This window comes from Ascaphus truei, chromosome 5 (assembly GCF_040206685.1).
Source record: "Ascaphus truei isolate aAscTru1 chromosome 5, aAscTru1.hap1, whole genome shotgun sequence".
In the NCBI taxonomy this organism is placed as follows: Eukaryota; Metazoa; Chordata; class Amphibia; order Anura; family Ascaphidae; genus Ascaphus; species Ascaphus truei.
This window is the reverse complement of record NC_134487.1, coordinates 103,934,433-103,958,816: the sequence shown is the minus strand read 5'-3', so window position 1 is coordinate 103,958,816 and position 24,384 is coordinate 103,934,433. Positions and strand designations below refer to the sequence as shown.

At 41.2% G+C, this 24,384-nt stretch overlaps 1 protein-coding gene across 3 annotated transcripts in view; it reads right to left on the bottom strand.

Moving 5' to 3' along the window:
• Positions 1–452: 452 nt before the first annotated feature.
• USP44 (ubiquitin specific peptidase 44) overlaps positions 453–24,384 on the bottom strand; it is a 41,588-nt gene continuing 17,656 nt past the window's right edge. The window contains exons 3-6 of one of the 3 annotated variants that reach the window (XM_075600391.1): positions 7,461–7,659; positions 4,731–4,839; positions 2,837–3,042; positions 453–1,228 (exon numbers count right to left, since the gene is read on the bottom strand). In XM_075600391.1, coding sequence (XP_075456506.1) covers positions 1,107–1,228; positions 2,837–3,042; positions 4,731–4,839; positions 7,461–7,659 — 636 coding nt within the window. In that variant the 3' untranslated portion in view covers positions 453–1,106. The remainder of the gene's footprint in view (positions 1,229–2,836; positions 3,043–4,730; positions 4,840–7,460; positions 7,660–24,384) is intronic. The other 2 variants (XM_075600392.1, XM_075600393.1) reach the window with 2 other exon arrangements.

Here is a 24,384-nt window from a genome sequence, read left to right as displayed (position 1 = left end):
AAACGAACACCTAAATTGCAACCTTGGCATAAACTCGTTACCGGTTGGTCTCAGTCAATTACATTGATTGTAGTAACCACTGGATAGTATTGGTTTGGTAAAAGGCTTGTTCAAATCAGAAAGACATTCTATTAGCCATGTTTTCAATATAGCAATGAAGTGAAATTTACAGCACAACATTGTGACTGTATGCATTACTTTTCAGTTAAGTATCTCAGATAAATGATACTCTGCATTTGGAAGAGATGACTGCAAGTTGGTGTATTACATTCTATTATTTTCTACTTGTAGCCTGTAGCTCAATTTCTGTTGAAATCTAAAACCACAGTAATCCATACAGTGCAATGTACACGCAGGCCTATTCAACACAGACTCCTGGTCCACTTGAGACCTCAAGCTACAATAAGGTGTGTGAAATGTAGAAGGTACAAACAGACAGGTGCACAGTAAACTTGAAAAACAATACAGGATGTATTAAAAACAAAAAAACTCAGAACATTTCATCAATATATCACAAAGCCAAAATTCAGCCTGAGGTAAAAACTAGAAAAATCACATAGCAACAGTAAAAAAATAGCTTGGTAGAAACTTTTTAAAGTTATCCATCGCCAATATACAAATGTTAAAAAAAAAAAAAAAAAAAATAGAATAAAATGACTTTGAGTGCTTAATTTCATACAAAAATGTATAAACATATTGTACATTAATGGATGAGAAACAAAGAGCCACATTTCCTTACAATCTCAAAGTGTACGTAAAAGCCTTCTTTTACTGCTACTTAAAGTACGGTTAATCCTGATGAAATTAAAATGTGTTGTGCAGATTAACTCCGGCCTGCACAGAGCAGCCAAACTAGCATGTGCTGTTCTGGCCTGCCAGAGCTGCTTTGTGCTGCACCTTTTAATGTGTCTCCTTTTGTTTCTCTCGAAGTGAAGGGGTAAAGAGAATGTATATACACCTACAAGGGAAATAGCAATCTTCTCTTGTTTGACACAGACCGTAAAATGCCTATACATTAGGTACTTCTATCTTCCATGGGGTCGTAGGTAGCTGTGCGTGGTTTGGACGGTGGTCTGCGTGGTGGAGACCCATGAACAGAAAGCCGGTTAGACATGTCCATTCTCCTGAGTGACTCGTTGGGTGTAGAATAGGATGTATGCTTGGGCCTTGCACACCTCTTCCACGGTGCAAGTATGAAGCTTGGAGTCATTGCAGTGCACCCAGAATCCTGTAAGGAAGGCAACATTTGGACAGTGCAGAGAAAAATCACTACATAGAAAAAGCAGAAAGCACTTATTTTTCTAGATGTTAAGGTCAGCCATGGTCAGTGGAACTTTTCACTCGTGTGATAATAGTGTTTCATGATTAACACTTCCAGAACAGAATCATGACTTTTTACTTTTAGTAATTCCGATTGTAAATCAAGGTCGAGGCAACAAACAATTTATGAAGATGAACCCCTTCCAGAAGGTGTGCTTTAAATAGCATTTCCTGTTCCGGGGAAAATATCCCCGCCTCCACACTTGGTCCATGAACATGCACGGAGTAATAACACCTTTGTTTTTATAAATGGCTGCCGTCACAAAGCAATTATTATACAAAATATAATTAAAAGCAACCTTTGCAAGTCCTGATATATATATATATATATATATATATATATATATATATATATATATATACATATCTCTCTCTATATATATATATATATATATATATATATATATATTAGGAGAGACAGAGAGAGATATAGATATATATCGTGTGATGCCTTCATCCTGCTGTCCTCTAGCCCAGTGATTCCCAACTTCAGTCCCCAAGTACCCCCAACAGGTGAGGATTTTAAGGCTATCCCTGTTTCAGTGATTGAGCCACCTGTGCTGAAGCAGAGATATCTTTAAAACGTGACCTGTTTGGGGTACTGGAGGACTGGAGTTGGGAAACGCTGGTCTAGACTATAGTATTAACCCCGTTGCTGCCCAAGCAGCACAACAGAAAACAAAACCCCCCAATGTACACCCAACATAACGAAATATTGAATTGATATATTTGCTTCTAATAAGTATGGATCATTTTGCCCAAAACATGTTGCGCCTGCCCACCACGTCAAGATCGACCCTGTCAGCAGGTTCCTACTCTATCAATTTGACACTGTCGTCTTTGAATTTCCAGCACTACGGAGAGGGGAAAAAAATAAACAAAAGAATGATGTAGCACGGCACGCGTGGCGTCTGCAGTGCCTAAGGGGTTAAAACACAGAAGAAGTGCCATGTGTCCTTTACGCGAGCTGCAGTGTTAAAAATGGTTAACTGCCCTGAAAAATTATGGGGGGAAAATGTAAAGAATAAAGGGTCACAAAAAATATACTTCCCAAGCCGAATTACGTGCAGCAGGGCACGGAAAGTAACGCGTTTATAAATATTCCTCACCAGTTCAGCGTTTTTTCTATTCCTGTGTGGAGGGCGTTAGGACCAATAAGGTATATATAAAAAATATATATAAAAAATACACCCTTGATTAAACTGCAAGTCCTCTACAGACTCTCCTTATATTGATCTATCCCACACAGATTGTTATTAGAATAAAATAACAAAATGGTTATCACGCTGCTCACTTACAATGCCCCTTTGCTCTCCAATTATAAGCTGGGCTCTTCCGGGTGGCGCGGATGGAGATCAGCAAGGAGAAAGGCAATGCATCTGTCTCCCCAGTTCCTACCCTGTGCTCTTAGCATGTGAGACTATATGATTGATGAGGTTCATGTATTGAGGGCAATTTCAGATTTTTTGTTCAGGTATATAAGATCAGTCATATCAAATCCCAAGCAAGTCCCTACCTCCTTCCGGGTTGTAGCAGAAGGCCGTGTAATGCCCTGAACCAAATCCTTTTCCATGATGCATCACTACAGCAGAAAGGTCATAAATAAAGCAGTCAGCTCGTAGGGCTGCAGTAGACTCTCTACAGCAATAAGGCTCCATGTTCAGCTTCTGGTCAAATCGCACATGCACACCAATTTTCTCACGATGATTGCGACCAGACCACCTGAAACACAAAATCAAAGCCGTCTTGTTTGATGCCACCAGGATGTGCTGTGGATATAGTGATCTGACTGCCAGGCATTGGGGTTAAATTACATACTAAAATATATTTTATAGACAATTCAACAAGATGAGATTTCCACAGAACATGCAAGTTTTGCACACTGTTGTAATGCTGGGTATTGTTCATAGCTTGCTTACAGTGACCCTACAAGATTACCATCTACCTTCCACTAGGCAAACCCTGTTAAAAAGCCAATAAGGGCAATGTCCCCCAGGAAACGGTCTAGGACACTTGGCCGCTGCCGTTTAGCTGCCCCTCAGCTCGCCACAGTGGCATCTCTTCGCGGCGAGACGCCTGCGACCAAATGTCCGATTCTGCCAGTGAATGCAAGCATACAGTACTAATCCTTAACATCGCAGGACATTATATCAGTTATGTGCTGGTGGTGAAAAAAATGGAGAGTTCCTACTTAAAGCAACATTATCTTCAAAATCCTGTGTGGTTTTTTCCCCCTTGTATTTAATTTTTTTTTTAATAAATCAGTTGTGTAGTGTTAGATAATACGGATTGCATTTTTTTAAAATCCTCCCCCCCCCTCTCTTCATGCCATTTTTAATGAGTTTTAATGTATTAAGCGTCCCTGGGTTGCAAACATTTAGGAAGCCACAGCACTTCCTCTTTTTGAAACAGCCATATTGCATGCCCTGTGAAGCAGGATCTTTGCCGACCGATCACGGGAGAACAGATCGAGCAGCAGCTTAGATAATCACATTGCATTAAAGGCAAGAATTTGCTGCATTTATTCAAAACAAAAACATGGCACGCGCCAACGCCACTTTAACAGGACTTCACCAATTAAATAAAAAAAATGTACAAATACTTTGGCGGCATGGAATTACGGCTTTACATTTCTACAATAAATTACTGATACAAGGCTGCACACTGACAACCCCATCACTGCAGAACAATAAGTGGACTGTGCGCCTCTGTACTGTTTATTGCAATCCAGTGAGCACAATATTCCAGGAACCAGCATTTTCCTGCAAGTCCCACACAGCGAAAAGTAGGAGAGATCAAGGTGGGTGACTGCCAGTTTAAAGAATAAATTAAATGGTTAAAAGCTCACTCCGTGGCATCTCCCACTATCAGGGGAACTTGCCTGCATGCAGTGTGATTGTGACAACTCTAATACAGAGTGCTTTTCATGGTAATGTACAGGTTAATAAAAGCTTCAATCAGACTTAGAACTATGCAACTAATATTGACAGATTTATTATAAATCATTCTTCCTGGCAATGCACAGGTTATGAAGAATTTATATTAGTGTAGGGACCCTTGAAACGTGGTCTGCCGTGAAGTTTGGCTCAAGGGCTTACAACAATTTGGCCAAAATGTTAAGCTAAAAGACCATTTTATTTATTAGTTATTTATACATGTATATTTAGGCACTGTACCGTATATAAGTTTTTCTGGATGTGCACTGAGCTTTGTCTGTGTTTTATGTTATGTCTCTGGTTTTAAATTATATTGCCATGCTCAGTAGCACTCCTTTGTGAAACTTATATGCTTATATATATGTTGTGGGTATTTTGGGGGTTCAATTTGAGCTTGTAGGTGTTCTGTATGACTGCCAAACCTGGACACACAGTGATACATAAAAAGTCCCAGCCCTGTGAGGATCCCATTACCTGAATCTCTTCAGGTGGAGTCGCAGAACCTGAGGTAATCGACACACCATCAGCTGTTTCTGGGCTTCTGTAAGGACAACTGGTTTGGATGAGAACTTCCTGCGCTTAGCTGCAGCACGGCAAGAACAACATTGTTAGCTGCTAACTAGATTATCCAGGGAAATCAGCACGGAGTCAACCATAAGACTCAGGTAAAGCAAAGGCATTGTAAATGCAAAACACCGACATTCAGTGTAGACTTATCACTTCGCTCGTAAAGTACATATATATTGTATTTCTCATCTGACCAAAACAATACTAAACGAAAATCACACGGCTCAAATCCTTACTGCATAAATAGCTATTCCATATTGTTTAAGCTCCTTACTGATCTGGAGAACAGTATTTGTATCTGTATGTGTAAGGTAATGTTATATGTATTGAAGTTTTAGGCAGTCTGCGATATTGTGTCTAATTACCTTCATGTCATTATGCATCACTCTCCATTATTAGTTTGGCCTTCAGAATTGCAAAACTGAAGTATAGCACAGATTTAGTGCAGCGCTTTTGCAGGGTTTCACCACTAGGGGGTCACATAAATCCGGGATTTATCAGACATGCGATCCGAGATATCGCGCCTGTTCTGGCGGTAACTGCAATGCAAGTCAATTGCAGATACTGCCACAACAGGCCCAATATTCTGCATCATGCTTTGATAAATCTCGGCAAAGGTATGCAAGTGTGGATTCCACCTGCTGTGTTGCATCACTGTTTCTGTTCTCCATTCATACCTTTAATGGTAAAATATTTTGTAAGAAAATAATTTAGATTTGTTTTATAACACCAATGTTTTTCTATTTAACCATGTCATTTTTTTAAATAAATGTAATACATTTTTGAAGCACACAGCTTGGAGTCAATCATGGGCACATGTTGTACCTCTTTCCACATTCTATAGGTGTTAAAAATAAAATATATTAAAAACACCTGTGTGTATTTGGAAGACATTCAATGGGGACGCAGCAAAATTGTAATATCACCAAAGAAGAATGTGAGCGAAAGGCACAGGGTTAAATGGAGTCAGGAGTGAAGGAGCGGCTCAGTGAGTAAAGACACTGACTGGCACTGAGTTTGACACAGGGCAGCCTGGTTCAATTCCTGGTATCGGCTCCTTGTGACCTTGGGCAAGTCATTTTATCTCCCTGTGCCTCAGGCACCAAAAACATAGATTGTAATCTCTACAGGGCAGGGACTGTGCCTGCAAAATGTCTCTGTAAAGTGCTACGTAAAACTAGCAGCGCTATACAAGAACATGCTATTATTATTATTATTAGTCACACACAGTACAAGTGCAGACCCACCTGTTTAGAAAGGCTAGAGATATCATAAAGCCAGTGTGTGTGGCTGTGTGCTGTCATGAGAAACACGGTTACCAGCAGCTTGCTTACCCCACAGCTATAAATTACAACCTTCCAGATGCGTATAACCTTGCATGCAACTTAACCCCATCCCTGCCAGAGGGGCCTGCTACGCGTCGTATAGCAATGAATTCCAGAGAAGCACCAACGTTAAACCAGCAAGCCATGCTAGCTTGCAAGAAGACTGACCCAAATACACTGGAAATGAAACAACTAAAACGAAGCCTTTTCCCCCCCCGGTGTGCTCTTGGTTATGTGAGAGTTTGTGAGCACCACTCTGCCACTGTCATACAGGAAACTTTATTTGTGTCGTACTCTCACCCCCTCCTGGGCCAGCTAAATCCCTTCAATGACTCTGTTTTGTGGTGATGACTAGGCACAGCGTTAAAGAAACAGGCAAATGTGGCAAGAGGTGTCCTCTTTCACCAATGAGAAGCTGCCTCTTTGCGCTCCCATGTTTAGCACGGCTCGTCCCTCGGCCCTGTAATCGTCTGTGATAGTAACTGTACAGACGGCTTCCCCCGCCGTGTGCTCCGTTTGTATGAAGATGGTTAGAAGGCCAGTGACGGCCTTCTTTAAAAATAGCCTTTTTATTTATTATCCCTATTCTTTAAACTGGGGGTGGCAGGTGCAGGCAGGCGGCCACTAGAGCTCCTAGAAACCATGGCCAAAATGTCTGCTGGGCATTTTATTTCTGGTGAGGGAATTGATATAACACCAATTACGTGGTGTATTGCCCCCAAAATCACTTCAATGCCACAATGTGCTGCTGGCATCTGTGGCTGTGAAGAGGTGTACGAGTCCTCCTCACAGGTGCTGGAAGGGCCGTGCACATCCACATCTAGGTGATCAACTAATCAGTAAGCCACTTTTTTTACTTCGTCAATTTATTGGAGATGCATATTTTGAAAACGTTTTTTCATTCAAATAAGAATACATTAAAAAATTACCCCAATCCAATACAAATCTAAAATGGGCACAGGGAAGGTGTCAATGTAGCAGGTTTCACTGTCCACTCAGGTGGAATATACCGGGGCACAACACGGCCATTGAAACCTGTGGAAACCCTGCGACATTCTGATTTATGGATATGTGGTGTTATCTGGGAGAACAATCACACACTACAGCTGTAAATGTCTATATCCAACAAGAATAAGCTTTGATGCACTTAAAATGGAAACCACATTGAAGCTTTAGCGAGAGGTCATACACCCCATAAACATGCGTTCAAACCCACTTCAATATCGCCCTGCAATAGTTGCACAGCGATTCTGTAAGCATCGCATGTTTGGAGAGCAGAATGTATGTGTGAATACATACTGCCTCTACTCACTGTTGCACTGATCGCAGGCATAGATCTTCCCCTCTAAGGCCTCGGTCTCTGTGAATTTGGCCAACATCTCAGTCAGCAGGCAGGGCCGCTGGGAAACCGTCTCTTTGCCGTTGCAGTGATACCTCTCAGGAAACTCCAGAGATAAGTCCCAGAATGGTTCTATCGTATTCGACTTGTTGTCACAGGCAAGACAGGTAACCTAGAATGAAACGACATTTCTTTGACCTTTGTCAGTGTTCTAAACGACCATCTGCAGTCCCTGTTTGTGCCGATATGTAGAGGAATGTCTAAAGATGATGGCACAAGATTCCATACCTCAGTGAACTCAGCAATAACTGCAATCACTTAAAATGGCTTCAGATTATGCCGGAAATTTTACTGGAATGGTTTAATAATAAAAACATATGGACTTAATTTATGCAGTGGTTTTAATTCCAAAAGTATACGGAAGTGATCCATCTGGCCACACTTAAGTCTTTCATATCAAGACAGTATTGAAAACTGTTATGGATAAATTATTTTTGTTCTCATCACTAAACTACATGAGTATTTTGAGACACAGGGAGATTAAAGCTGTAATCCTAAAAAGTAGCACACACTTTATTTTTATTTTTTACATGCGGTATTCAGGCATCGCCACAATGCCAAGATATGATAGTTATCTTGCAGGGGAAAGCATGGTCATTACCAGACATGTATTGTTGTCTGGTGGATGCAAACTGACATATTTAGATTGTAAGCTCCTCGGAGCAGGGACTCCTTCCTTAATGTTACTTTTAAGTATGAAGCACTTATTCCCATGACTTGTTATTTATATGTCTACCCCGTGTATTCCTACTGTGAAGCACTATGTACATTAATGGCACTATATAAAGACATACAATACAATACAATACAATATTACAGTTCAGGTAATGAAATAAAAGAAAGCAGGAGCAGGGATGGCTCTCTATACATGGAAGGACCAACACGGCTACCCACCATGCTTTGCTCCCTAATGATAACCCCCCCTCCCCCTGCCTTTCTCCAGAGGCAGAAAGTTGTTGTTGACCATTTGAAATGCTGGTAAAATATTATCCTGTATGTAGTTCCTGGTGTGAAAATGAAGCAGAAGGTGGTTTACATACACAAACCTAAAAGGATTTTCTAAATCATATTAATGTTGCTCCATTGCCATAAAACTGCCCATTTTCTGAAGACTGAAGAAATGCAAATGAGTCATTTTTAGAAGTAAAGATTTCTAGAGGACTAGCATGAAAATGACATATGGAATATGGTAGTTGGCATATTAGTGATGGATACTTCAAAAACATTTCTAAATATTTAGTTCAGGCTGGTCCATTCAACTATATAGCTCCACAAGCATAAGTAAATGACTGATTGTTACAAAATCACTGCATATGGCACGATTATGTGCCTTATCAAACCTTCAATAAAATAAATAATAAATAAAAGATATTATAAAGTTGCCAAGACAGTTTTACGTTGATTAAATAGGACATGGACATCTCTTCCAGAGTATGAAGCCCTTTCTAGGTCTTAAACTCAGCCCACACGATGAAGCCTTTGTGCGGGAGTAGAGATGTGGTCTAGGGAACAAACGGACCAATGACAAAGCTCTGCGCACAAGGATTTCGGGATCATGTCTCCCAAGGTCTCGGGTAGCGCAATGACAAATAAAACTCTTCCCACATTTTCTGTCTTATTCAAAATGGTGAGGAGGACGATAAACCCCACTTCTCTTCATATTCACTACGGGTCATGGTTTGCTACTATACTGTAGCTTAAATCACCACCTTACTACCAATCTTGATATTATACAAAAATGGAAGCGCTAAGAAAATGCTTCAGTGAATATTAGTGACAACTATTTATATACATTTATAAAGTGTGAACACATCTAAAAAATAAACACAACCACCACTGGAGGATATGCTGCTCTGGAAAATTTGATGTTTCCCAACATCAAAAAGGAAATATTCCCCTGGGGAAGAGCTTCAAAGAGAGAAACGCGTAGGGTGACATAAGCGTAATGGAGATCCTACGGCTGAGCAACCAACCCCGTCTTCCTGTATCCGTTGGGACGCTTCTCCCTCTACGGCTCCCGCCCCTGCTAGTGACGTCATCTTCCAGCAGCAGGACTGCAGACACCAGCAAAACCGGCGAGCAAACGGTGGTTTTGAAGTAAGATCGTGCGCCTGTTACCGTAACTCTGTTGACTGTTGAAATGCGCACATTATCTGTGAATTTGTGGGTGTATTTCCACTTTATTATACAACTTGATTGTACCCGCTCTGTATCCATCTGAAGTTCCTCTATCCATCATTGAAGCATTTACCATCAGAGAATTTCTCCACAAGCCTGATTATATCCTACACCATGTGAGTGGGATACCCCATAGTTTTGACTTAAAGCTGCAGTTCAGGCAATATCCTGCATGTGTGGTTTTTTTTAATAAATCACTTCTGTAGTAAGAAAAAATACTTTTAGTATTTTCTGTTTTTTTTAAAAAAAAAACAACTTTGAAAGACCAATTTTCTTGTATTCTATTTTAACAAGCATGTTTGTTCCTATAGCAACCATTTACATTCCCCATATTTAAAGATGTTGCCAAACTTTGCCGATCAAAAGACGGAGAACGAATTGACCGCCAGCTATGCAGTTCTTTAGGCAAGTAAAGATTGCCCACATGAAAATATTGAAGTAAAAAAAAAAAAAAAAAAAAAAAAACGGGAGCTTGAACTGCAGCTTTAAAGACACATTTTTCACCCTGCCATATTGCACGGTGTGTGTCTTATTTCTTAGATACCATGGCAGTTCTGTGATTTGATTTTTGAGGCTATTACCTATCTTGGTAGTTGGATATAAAAATGGGGTGGGAGTAGGTGTTGCCATTGCAGTACACCTGGCAATTTAGGTTTAGTCATCAACTGGAGCACATTCAATACCAAAGCACCTGATCTCTTAAATGATTTTCAGAATGAATCATAGCACATTGTAAAAGTCTGACGCAGATAACATATTCTGTTCTTAGCCCAGATTACTCAGGAGGGAAATCGCTAGAAACGACACAATATGCAACGCCTTTAGAGAGCTAGAAAGTCTTGCACTTTGAGATACCTGCGAGTTTTCCATGGATGCAGCTTGTAAACAAACGTTTTATGTCATAATAAATACAGCTACAACTACTGCATTGATTACAGTCGGGTGCTATTATAAATGGGCCTCGTGCTTTATGCATTGCAGGCTCTTTGGAGTTCATTGTTTCGGTATCTCTTCTATGACGCCCAAAATGACCATGCTGCTGAATCAGAGTGTATTGTTTTAAATTGTCTCAGTCAGCAATCCTCTTCACGTTAGATATACATTTATTACTGCCTCTACTCTCAGACCCATTCCTTTTGATCACTGTCCAATTCCATCACCCTCTAACCCTGTCTTTTTCATCAGGGGTTCCTGGGAAGCTTTGGGTTCCCCAGGCCTTCCTTAAGGGTTCCCTGCAATTTTCAGGCTATTTGAAAATTTTACCAAATACAGAACAATTTACAATGCATCTGATATCAGACGCACTATTAGAGAGAGTTGGAGTTCCTCAGAATTTCTCAATATAATTATAAGGTTCCTTAACCAAACTGGGTGGTGCGGTGGTTACAGAGGCGCCGTGCTCTTCTCCAAGGCATTTAAATTAAATGCCGGGGACCACGCGAGGCCTCTGTAACTCACGTAGGCTATGGCCCCCGTGTCAGCTCCTGCACACCTGGCAGCGCCGTGCATGGGTGCGAGCCGCGATCTGCAGTCAGTGCTTGAGCTGCAGAGGGAAAGAAAAGATCACGATTTGGGCCCCCGCACCACAGGACAAATTTCTTGTCTTTTGGCAAAGGCGGTCGCACATCGTGCTTCCCGCAGGCAGCCACTGGGGCCGTACCTTCTGTGCGCCGAGCACGCCGTCGCGGATACCGGGGACTCGGCCTTACCTTGATTCAGCCTGCTTCAGGAGACGCGTCGCCATGGCAACATGACCCCGCTGTGTCATTTGATGCTGGCACAAAGGTACGGTGGGGGCGCGAGCAGTGGGGGAGAGCGGGCAGGGGCACTCCTGCCTTAACAAAAAAAAAAAAAAAAAGGAGTTGAAAACCACTGCTCTTCTAACCGATGGCAAGAACTACCAGGGAAGTTGCACCCAGAGGGAGTAATTTGGGAGCCAGAAAGGACAGGTGGTTGTTGAACTTTTCAAATAAAGATTTGAGTCTTCAGGACAGGAAGTGTAGAGTGAAACTCCTTACTAAATATGCAGATACAGCTCCCTGAATGGTGGATCATCTTTTTGCTTTGCAGGATGTGGTACAGCCACTCACAAGTGGCCAAATGTGTCTACATCAAACAAAATCTGCTTTAGTCTACTACTTTAATACAAGGAATCCTATAACATAACAAACACTTAAAATTGTGAAACAAACTTTAAAGACAGTAAAGGAATATTTAGAGCAACATTTTCTTTCATTAGCAGATGCATTTAAAACATTAACACTTTTGTATCATTTACTGTGTTTGGTGTATTATTTATATTGTTAAAACAATTATCTTCAGGGGGCGAAAGGGATAGGTTCAGAGCCTCTGACTTATTGATTTTGTAACATAAAACACAGACAAAGCTCAGTGCACATCCAGAAAAAGTTATATACGGTACAGTGCCTAAATATACATGTATAAATAACTAATAAATAAAATGGTCTTTTAGTTTAACATTTTGGCCAAATTGTTGTAAGCCCTTGAGCCAAACTTCACGGCAGACCACGTTCAAGGGTCCCTACACTAATATAAATTCTTAATAACCTGTGCATTGCCAGGAAGAATGATTTATAATAAATCTGTCAATATGAGTTGCAAAAGTTCTAAGTCTGATTGAAGCTTTTATTAACCTGTACATTACCAGGAAAAGCACTCTGTAATAGATTTGTCACAATCACACTGCATGCAGGCAAGTTCCCCTGATAGTTGGAGATGCCATGAAACTTATATGCTTATATATATGTTGTGGGTATTTTGGGGGTTCAATTTGAGCTTGTAGGTGTTCTGTATGTTTTATAATTCTTGTGCAGCTAGTCTTGGCTGCTTTGGAGGGTGGCAACCTCCTATCCAATTGAAGCTCACTCCCTCCCACATTTAAATGGTTAAAAGCTCACTCCATGGCATCTCCAACTATCAGGGGAACTTGCCTGCATGCAGTGTGATTGTGACAAATCTATTACAGAGTGCTTTTCCTGGTAATGTACAGGTTAATAAAAGCTTCAATCAGACTTAGAACTTTTGCAACTCATATTGACAGATTTATTATAAATCATTCTTCCTGGCAATGCACAGGTTATTAAGAATTTATATTAGTGTAGGGACCCTTGAACGTGGTCTGCCGTGAAGTTTGGCTCAAGGGCTTACAACAATTTGGCCAAAATGTTAAACTAAAAGACCATTTTATTTATTAGTTATGTATACATGTATATTTAGGCACTGTACCGTATATAAGTTTTTCTGGATGTGCACTGAGCGTTGTCTGTGTTTTATGTTATGTCTCTGGTTTTAAATATAAATTGCCATGCTCAGTAGCACTCCTCTGTGAAACTTATATGCTTATATATATGTTGTGGGTATTTTGGGGGTTCAATTTGAGCTTGTAGGTGTTCTGTATGTTTTATAATTCTTGTGCAGCTAGTCTTGGCTGCTTTGGAGGGTGGCAACCTCCTATCCAATTGAAGCTCACTCCCTCCCACATTTAAATGGTTAAAAGCTCACTCCATGGCATCTCCAACTATCAGGGGAACTTGCCTGCTTGCAGTGTGATTGTGACAAATCTATTACAGAGTGCTTTTCCTGGTAATGTACAGGTTAATAAAAGCTTCAATCAGACTTAGAACTTTTGCAAATCATATTGACAGATTTATTATAAATCATTCTTCCTGGCAATGCACAGGTTATTAAGAATTTATATTAGTGTAGGGACCCTTGAACGTGGTCTGCCGTGAAGTTTGGCTCAAGGGCTTACAACAATTTGGCCAAAATGTTAAACTAAAAGACCATTTTATTTATTAGTTATTTATACATGTATATTTAGGCACTGTACCGTATATAAGTTTTTCTGGATGTGCACTGAGCTTTGTCTGTGTTTTATGTTATGTCTCTGGTTTTAAATATAAATTGCCATGCTCAGTAGCACTCCTCTGTGAAACTTATATGCTTATATATATGTTGTGGGTATTTTGGGGGTTCAATTTGAGCTTGTAGGTGTTCTGTATGTTTTATAATTCTTGTGCAGCTAGTCTTGGCTGCTTTGGAGGGTGGCAACCTCCTATCCAATTGAAGCTCACTCCCTCCCACATTTAAATGGTTAAAAGCTCACTCCATGGCATCTCCAACTATCAGGGGAACTTGCCTGCATGCAGTGTGATTGTGACAAATCTATTACAGAGTGCTTTTCCTGGTAATGTACAGGTTAATAAAAGCTTCAATCAGACTTAGAACTTTTGCAACTCATATTGACAGATTTATTATAAATCATTCTTCCTGGCAATGCACAGGTTATTAAGAATTTATATTAGTGTAGGGACCCTTGAACGTGGTCTGCCGTGAAGTTTGGCTCAAGGGCTTACAACAATTTGGCCAAAATGTTAAACTAAAAGACCATTTTATTTATTAGTTATTTATACATGTATATTTAGGCACTGTACCGTATATAAGTTTTTCTGGATGTGCACTGAGCTTTGTCTGTGTTTTATGTTATGTCTCTGGTTTTAAATATAAATTGCCATGCTCAGTAGCACTCCTCTGTGAAACTTATATGCTTATATATATGTTGTGGGTATTTTGGGGGTTCAATTTGAGCTTGTAGGTGTTCTGTATGTTTTATAATTCTTGTGCAGCTAGTCTTGGCTGCTTTGGAGGGTGGCAACCTCCTATCCAATTGAAGCTCACTCCCTCCCACATTTAAATGGTTAAAAGCTCACTCCATGGCATCTCCAACTATCAGGGGAACTTGCCTGCATGCAGTGTGATTGTGACAAATCTATTACAGAGTGCTTTTCCTGGTAATGTACAGGTTAATAAAAGCTTCAATCAGACTTAGAACTTTTGCAACTCATATTGACAGATTTATTATAAATCATTCTTCCTGGCAATGCACAGGTTATTAAGAATTTATATTAGTGTAGGGACCCTTGAACGTGGTCTGCCGTGAAGTTTGGCTCAAGGGCTTACAACAATTTGGCCAAAATGTTAAACTAAAAGACCATTTTATTTATTAGTTATTTATACATGTATATTTAGGCACTGTACCGTATATAAGTTTTTCTGGATGTGCACTGAGCTTTGTCTGTGTTTTATGTTATGTCTCTGGTTTTAAATATAAATTGCCATGCTCAGTAGCACTCCTCTGTGAAACTTATATGCTTATATATATGTTGTGGGTATTTTGGGGGTTCAATTTGAGCTTGTAGGTGTTCTGTATGTTTTATAATTCTTGTGCAGCTAGTCTTGGCTGCTTTGGAGGGTGGCAACCTCCTATCCAATTGAAGCTCACTCCCTCCCACATTTAAATGGTTAAAAGCTCACTCCATGGCATCTCCAACTATCAGGGGAACTTGCCTGCATGCAGTGTGATTGTGACAAATCTATTACAGAGTGCTTTTCCTGGTAATGTACAGGTTAATAAAAGCTTCAATCAGACTTAGAACTTTTGCAACTCATATTGACAGATTTATTATAAATCATTCTTCCTGGCAATGCACAGGTTATTAAGAATTTATATTAGTGTAGGGACCCTTGAACGTGGTCTGCCGTGAAGTTTGGCTCAAGGGCTTACAACAATTTGGCCAAAATGTTAAACTAAAAGACCATTTTATTTATTAGTTATTTATACATGTATATTTAGGCACTGTACCGTATATAAGTTTTTCTGGATGTGCACTGAGCTTTGTCTGTGTTTTATGTTATGTCTCTGGTTTTAAATATAAATTGCCATGCTCAGTAGCACTCCTCTGTGAAACTTATATGCTTATATATATGTTGTGGGTATTTTGGGGGTTCAATTTGAGCTTGTAGGTGTTCTGTATGTTTTATAATTCTTGTGCAGCTAGTCTTGGCTGCTTTGGAGGGTGGCAACCTCCTATCCAATTGAAGCTCACTCCCTCCCACATTTAAATGGTTAAAAGCTCACTCCATGGCATCTCGAACTATCAGGGGAACTTGCCTGCATGCAGTGTGATTGTGACAAATCTATTACAGAGTGCTTTTCCTGGTAATGTACAGGTTAATAAAAGCTTCAATCAGACTTAGAACTTTTGCAACTCATATTGACAGATTTATTATAAATCATTCTTCCTGGCAATGCACAGGTTATTAAGAATTTATATTAGTGTAGGGACCCTTGAACGTGGTCTGCCGTGAAGTTTGGCTCAAGGGCTTACAACAATTTGGCCAAAATGTTAAACTAAAAGACCATTTTATTTATTAGTTATTTATACATGTATATTTAGGCACTGTACCGTATATAAGTTTTTCTGGATGTGCACTGAGCTTTGTCTGTGTTTTATGTTATGTCTCTGGTTTTAAATATAAATTGCCATGCTCAGTAGCACTCCTCTGTGAAACTTATATGCTTATATATATGTTGTGGGTATTTTGGGGGTTCAATTTGAGCTTGTAGGTGTTCTGTATGTTTTATTGATTTTGTAACCTGAAACCTTACCAAATTTTTCTAATTGGAATTGTAAATTCGGGAGGGATGTCAGAGGAGAGGACAGAGAAAGAATCACATTGTCGGCGAATAGAGAAATGTTGTACTCCGTGTCTCCAATTTTGATGCCTTTTATATTTATATCGTTCCTGATTGTCGCCGAGGTTCGATCGACAGAGCGAAAAGGAGTGGGGACAAGGGGCAACCCTGTCTCGTACCATTCTTGATTTTTATGGGATTTGAGTCTCCTCCCGGGAGTTTCACAAATGCTGTTGGTGTTTTATATAGGGCTCTAACCCTTTCCAAATATGAGCCCTTAAAACGAAATGTAATCATTGTTTGATCTAGAAAGGACCATTAATCCTGTCGAATGCTTTTTCTGCATCTAGACTTAGCAGGATGGTCTTTGTTCCCGAGAGGTGAACGTGGTCGATAATATTTATAATTTTACGAGTATTGTCCGAAGCTTGTCTTCCGGATATGAAACCCACCTGATCTTTGTGAATCAAGCTGGGTAATATTGGGTTTAGCCTATGTGCTAGGATTTTGCTGCCAATTTTTTAACCCCGAGTAGGCTGAGCCAGATCTCCCCCGGCCTACCTGACCCTCTGCTGGAGAGGATGTGGCCAGAAAGGAGATCTGGTACATATATGGTGGGTGGTTTTGTCCCCAGATCTTTTGGAACATGATTAGAAATATGATCCAAGATGTTCCTGGGGAGAGCATAGAGATGGACCCGCTGTCCTTTCTACTAGCCAAACCCATTGAAGGACTCATGACCCCTCAAAGGAAATTGGCGGCATTCATGCTCACCGCAGCACGTTGCTCAATAGCAGCTGCATGGAAAAAAACTAAAAGCCCCATCAAAGCAAACGGTTATCCGTAGAATTAAGGAGGTCAAAATGATGGAGCTCCTCTCAGCACTCCTAAGCCAGAAAAAAGACCAGCATTATAAGGTCTGGGACGCATGGCCTGAGTACTAGAAAAATAGAGCCTAGGAATCTATCTCAACCAAAGGTAAAACCTAATACCAGAGCCGACGCTGGGGAGATAAAGGGACGAGCTCCTTACCTTGTCTCCCTTCCCCCCCTCCCTTCTTACCCCTCTTTCTTCTTCTATTCTTTTTCACATCTTTCAAGTAATAAAGCACTTAAAAACTGTGAAGGTAGTAGCCTCCCGATTGGAGGCCCAGAAGTATTTAAATGTTCTAAAGATAAGATGGAGCTGGCAGAGGGGATTCACGGAGGAAGAAGCGGAGCACAGCAAACAACTTGGGGGCTAAACACTGGTAAGTAAGAGGTTAAAACAAGATGGAGTTGGTGTTGGCTTTAATGAAAGGTCTTAAGACCTTATGGTCAGAATATATGTTTAAATACCAAAAAAGATAGTTCTATTGTTCAGATGAAATTTATGTACATTGTTCTTCCTGTTTCAAAGTCTTGATGTGATACCATAAAAAACGTTTGAAAAAAAACAAAAAAAAACAATTATCAACATGTCAAATCACAATGGATTGTTAAACGCAGACGTTACATGCTGGACTGCTCACTTTACGGCAAGTCCAATCCACAGCACCAAGCGGAAAAACGGCAAATTGTGCAAGTTCAACCCTGCTCCAGTGTAGGTAACCGGAAAAGTTTCCCCAGGCTGTCTGCAGACTGGGATCTCGTGCAGGGGTGGCCAACTCCAGCCCTCAGGGGCCACCCTCAATCATCTTGATTGAGCCACCTGTGCTGAAGCAGGGATATCTTTAAAACCTGACCTGCTGGTGGCCCTTGAGAACTGGAGTTGGCCACTCCTGATATACCGTAGTGCATCTAGTTTGGAGTTACATTTTTTTTTTAGCAGCAGTAACCAAATCAGAACAGAGTGAGAGTGAGACATGTGGTGGAAATGTGAAGGGGCGTACATTAACACATTCAGTGCCAGGTGTGCTCAACCGGCACTAAAGGGGTTAACTTTCTAATAGAACGTATCCTACAAAACCATTTACTACATAAGTCAGGACATGAGCCCAGTGAAAACGTAGTCAATGCACACTACGAAGAATTATAAAAGCTGCGCACATATCTTATTATTTAAGTGGTGTGTCCCCATTCCCAGATATGCCTTTTAGCATTTCACATTTTGCACAGAAAGCCAAACTATGAATAATACATACTGTATAGGACAGACTGGTTTATTTATAGATTATGTATTTTGTGCTGTATTGACATTGATTTATCACGGAATGTGTCATGCTGATAAAATGGCGCGTATGTTTTGTATTTAGAGAGAAATATTTACACATGTATGTGTATTCACTGTGGAATATGTCCAGAGACGCTGGCTGAGCAGGGAGGCCAGTCCGAGAGCTTCTCTATGAAAACACTTCAGCTGCCAAATCAAACCTGCTTGCTTTGAACGTCACTTCATTAAAGGGTGCACAACCTCGTGCCAAAGCTTTTATTCAAAGAATCCTAAAGGTGCCAGGACATTTTACTCTTTTGCGGTGCCCAATGCATATTTCCAGGCCCCTCAGCTCCACATAATGTTTTACAACACAGTCCGAGTGATTAGTCTGCAAAATGTTTAAACTTTGTTGTGGAGAATTCAAATTGTCACAACACCAACAGACCTATGTTTAGGCAAAACAATACAATCCTACCCCAAAACAACTTGTATATGCAGCATACAAAAGGAAAGCAATTACAAGTACTTACCTGCATTACATTTTAACCTAACAAAATCCCACATCTTTTGAGATTTCCCCCTGAATCAGGGAAACTCAACAGTTGTCATTTCCTTTCCCAGAATCCCCAGCTCGCCTTATTGTTTATTGGTCCTCTCTCCACAGTGACGGCACCAATGTCAGCTTGATATGGATTATATAAGCAAGCGGGGGGCGCGACCCCCAGGGGGGGCGATTGTGCTGGGTGGGGGGAGGCGCGCGCACCGGCAGTTGCAGAGGCCCCATGCTCGTCCCCCAGGCATTTAAATTAAATGCCGGGGGATCGCGTGAGGCCTCTGCAACTGTTTACTTACTGGGATTAAACGCTCTATGACGCGTCGCCATGGCAACGCGGCGTCATCTGACGCGGATGAAGGTAGACGGGGATGGGCACGAGAGCCGGGGGGAGAGAGACAGGGGGGTGCAGCACTAAAAGTTTGCGCTCCCCTGATACAAGCCATCTTATTCTACCCCTAACTGTATGGATTTAGAGAGGGACTTTCTCCTCTTAACGACAGTCCAACAAAACATCTGAATGTGTTAACCATGCATTCAATATTAGTCATCATCAAAACCCAATCGCATAAAAGAATCCTTCCAATGAAAACTCCTTCAGCAACTCCCATGTTTTACCAGTGGAGCTCGAGGAACATTTATGGTGGATAATAGGGCATCATATTCAGTACGAAGTGTTACAATTAAAATGAAGAAATGGTAAAGTGCCTGATTATAAAAGACGTGCCTCATTATTATGGTCCCACGTAATTATGCAAGTTGCATAAACCAACAACCGAGCTGCAGACTAAAAGGTCTAATAAAACACACGCCAAGTAGACTACGTTAGCACATCACGTTTGTTTGTTTTTTTAACCTTTTCAGTGACCGGATAACGAACCTGGGACCTCTCAGGCCCCATTGATGTACCAGGTATGTCATGTGGGGGCGGGGAGGGGAGGGGGTGCAATGCTAGTTTTCCAGAGGCTGATTGGGGCCGAACGGAAGTGGAGCCCCCATGTGGCTGACGTTATTGTCGCTGAAGTGATCACATGACCGCACATGCCTGGGAGGTGGGGGACACCTCTTATAAGATTGGCATTATACTCTACTGAACGATCAGCAGGAAAAGGGCTGATGACGTGTTCAGATATTGTGAAAACCATGACCGGATCCTTACTTTGCCTTTTTCTACACTAGTAAATAATCACCCTCCTCGAATCCTGCATTTTCCCAACGTATACCATCTCAGATGCGCTTCTTTTTGTTGTTGTTGCCGACTGACAGGAATGAGCAGATTTTTCGAGACTTTCATGATTGAAAGTGTAGGTGCGGCGTCTCTGTGCAGGAGATGGGGGGCACGGAGCTGTCTGGATATACTGCGCAGATAGCAGTAATTCCCTATGAAGAAGCATTGTGTATGGGGCTCTCCTGGGTCAGCTTCCTCCATCAATTCCCTTTGCTGCTGGAGGGGCCAGCAATACAGACTACAAGGCTCACAGCGAGGGGGCTAAATGGAAAAGGACTTCTAATACAGTTTTAGTTGCTAGAGACTTAGCAGGTTAAGCTACCAAATGTGGTTATAAACGGGCAGCTCCCCTTGATAGTTTGAAAGCAAAATGCGATTCCGTTCCAAGAAGATTACAAACCTTATTTAATTTAAATCCGACAGTAGCACGCGTACATGGGAACGCCTGACGTGTTCTCATTCTCTCCGCTCCACCAGGAAGCACACAGCTGGTTTCCATGCAGATTACAAAAGTACATCAGGGGAAAAAAAAAACTAGGTTATCCTAATCTTCTCAAATAAGGTTCTTTGATGTCTATGGTCCCTAAGGGAGAGGGGCAGACATTTGAATGATGTTTATTTAGGAATAAAATGCACCGGGAGCACAGGAAACGCTAGTGGGATGTAAGGCAGAAATCCCACGTACAGTACAACACAAACATGCGCGGGGAACTTTCCCTTTAAGCCTGCCATTGAAAGTAGCCAGGAAATGTTTGCACGTTACTGGAGCAAGTAGAAAGATGTAGGTGTAATTAAATCTAGGCAAACAAAGGTGACACTGACTTGGCAGTCAGATAACGCAATTGCCACCAACGGGCACAAGAAAGCCTACGCCAGCTCCTGTCCCTGTGTCAGCGTGTCCTGCTCTGCACCACATCCTGCGTGGTATTCCAGGGAATACACACTGATACTTTGTATGGTTATCTAAAAGGGACAACCCCACAAAACTTTTGGAAGCACTGTAACCTACACTTACCCAAATTAACCCCTTCTTGGCCAATTAAGCACAGAAGGGGAGATTATCTAGCAATTAAGATTTGTCTAGAAATCCTTTATCCCCCCCCCCCCCCCATATAATAATAATAATAATAATAATAAAATCAACTGACTCCTGTGAATACTCTGGGTCTGTGTGTTTGATGCGGTCTTGATAAAAAAAAACGTTGAAGGAGAAGTACCATTTATGCTCATGTTCTAAGCAAATAAAGGAAGTGGCACAAAGCAAATGTACACATAATGGCGGGTTGTGCAATAGTGGGGATACGTTGCATCACTATCAATTTAACATTTGTGGCCATGTATACAGTCTCTCCCTTTTCATCTGCCACATTACAGATTGTCCAAGTCACTGACTGTCCTGTGCAAATGCATTCCCCTCCCCCCCCCCCCCCCCCCAATCAGGCCCCCAAAAAAGAAGGCAACGGAAAGGCAATCCCAGTGTGTCTCTCACTTCCAGGTACCAATTCCTGGAGTCTCCCACCATTCCTGGAAGCCCAACACATATTGCAGTAACGTTACCTCGTGTCCTGGTTTCTACAGCTCTGCAGATCAGCACAAGTAGGTCAAAGAGGACGGGTGATTTGAACAAGGATTTTCACATCTGTAAACGGGCTTTCAAATAAAAATACCCCACACTAGATTTTCAGAGCAGCACCCTATTCTACCTTCAACATTGTGGTGGCTCGTGAACCTGTTCAAGTTCAGCCTTCTAGACACTTGACAACTTTATCCAGCAGCCAAAAGAACAGAAAGTGCAAAGCTCTGTATAACATCAGATATTAAGAGCAGAGATTGTTGCTCTTATGCCCATATTCACCAATTAGATTGTAAGCTCTTCTGAGCAGGGACTCCTTTTCCTAAATTTTACTTTTATGTCTGAAGCGCTTCTCCCCTTTATGTGTTATTTATATTATTTGTTATTTATATGATTGTCACGTATATTACTGCTGTGAAGCGCTATGTACATTAATGGCGCTATATAAATACATATATACATATATATTCAGTGCGCTATGAAACGGTTTTCCAGTGCTGAAGAAATTCTCAACTCTATTCAAAATTAATGGAACAAAACCTTCTCTAGCATGGGAAAACAGCTTCACAGCATATGGAAGGTGGTCACTGGAGTCTTCTTTGTAGGTATTTGCAGTGTCTGTCACCTACCAGGGCCTCCTGCTTCACTCCTTCCCTATACCCTTGTAAACACCTCTAACATGACCAGGGCCAAAGTGCTCACCCCTTCACTTTCTCCGTATCTGGCAGCTTGTGCTGCCAATACTATTTCCAGGAACTGTACTGAAACCCTGCACAGCTCGGCACTTGCATAGCCGTGGCTTCCAAAGATGTATAACATATGGTTCTTTGATTACAGCAATAATTTAACGTCAAACCTTATGCCTAAATACGGCTGCTCCTTTCCAGCGTAAAGCTCAAAACACACAGCCCGTTTAGATTTTCCCTGCAGACCGCTGCAGGGATGTTATGCATTCCACAAGTAATCTTCAATGTAGAAAGTACATTTTATTAGGTCTAGCTAAGAAATGCTACACATATGGTTGGCTAGGGCTGTCCATGTCTGCTTCCAAGTTTAATAAAAGTAGCTGTAGAATGGCAGCTTGTTGGAGCTTGGGGGTCGTTTTTCACATATAGGCGGCAGATTCATTAAGCACTGGTATGGGTTAGCAAATCTTATCTGGCGTAACCTCCCATTCAAGTCAATTGGAGTTCTGCCAGATCCAGTGCGCTAATATGCACCAGTGCCTTGTGAATCTTTCCCAAAGAATCCCAAAATAATGACAATTTTTATTAATTAGACTCTGTTTCATTTTGTGGGGTATTAAGGGATAGGTCAAAAACTGATGAGTAGATTTTATTTATTATCAGCAAAACTATGGTAAAAAAATGTTTCTGCATCCTACTATTTTTGCAGTGTGAAAGGACAAATAAATGTTATTCGTCAATCCAACAGATGGCAATCCAAGGTCAGATTTTTTATTTTATTGTCAAGTGGTGGTTGGACATATTGAAGGTTAAAATACCCCTTCTGTGTATGCATAGTGTGCACTTAACACATACAGCAATGGCAACCAATGGGAAAGGATGCTGCTGTAATGATGCGTAGCCGGCACTGGGACTCGGAGCAGTCTCCAATGTCAAAACTACTACAAATAATCCTCTGAAAAATAGAAAAACCAGGGAGTAGGAGAATTGTGCTAAAAAATATGGGGCCTTTTCCCCCTTTTTCTTCAAGGGACCATAAATGGCACTAATGGGCTTCTTCATATAGTCGCTATGCGAGCTGTGCCCCAGGTAATAATGCGACTTCCCTTCTATGCCAGAATCCGGTCATTACATCTCGGAATAAATTGCTGCAGGTGCAACGGTTCCAGGAGGCGTTTTGGTACGAGAGACATGTACATATGGCATATGTTGTGGTACCTTTTAACCCTTTGAGTGCTGCCCTCATGCCGTGGTGCTGCATAACGTAACAGTTATGCCATAGGAAAAGGGGTGGGGGATCTTTATCAGCATCTTCAAAACATTAAGAGCTTACAAAGGGGCACAAACACAATCTGCGCCAACTCCCATTGATCAACGGTGAAAAAATGCTAGGTTATAGATGTTGCGGCCTCATCGTTGCCCTCACAATACGGCTTGTTTATGGGCGTTACGTTTTCTTCTACTTGCCGGTTTCGCCGTGACCATTTACCTTACCCTACAGGCAAAATATGCTAGGACATTGATAATGTGGATATGTTACCTTTCTAGACTTACTGCTTAAACCTCATGGAGGCATTTGACATTACTACATGCCAATGTATATTTAGACCTATAGTGATTTAACACATATATGTTAGCTCACGCTAAGCGATACACAGGACCATGTCTGCAGACTTTTCTGCCATTATTTCAAGTGAATTGTTACACCTCTGTCTATTTGAAATTGCTTAAGAATGATATACTCTATAATTGTGGTTTCTACAACAATCTACATAGAGATACATTGTATGAGCATTCCTGGACACAAAGCTGGAACTTAAACTACAACGTTCTACGGCTTTGAGTTAAGGGAATTTAACCCTCCTGTTTAAACCCCATGGAGATATCAGATATAACTACTGTACATGCTATTGTGCGCTCAGGCATATGCTGCTTTAACACACATGCTAACTCAGGGGAACACAATCTTTTCCCCCTGCGCCCCCGTCGT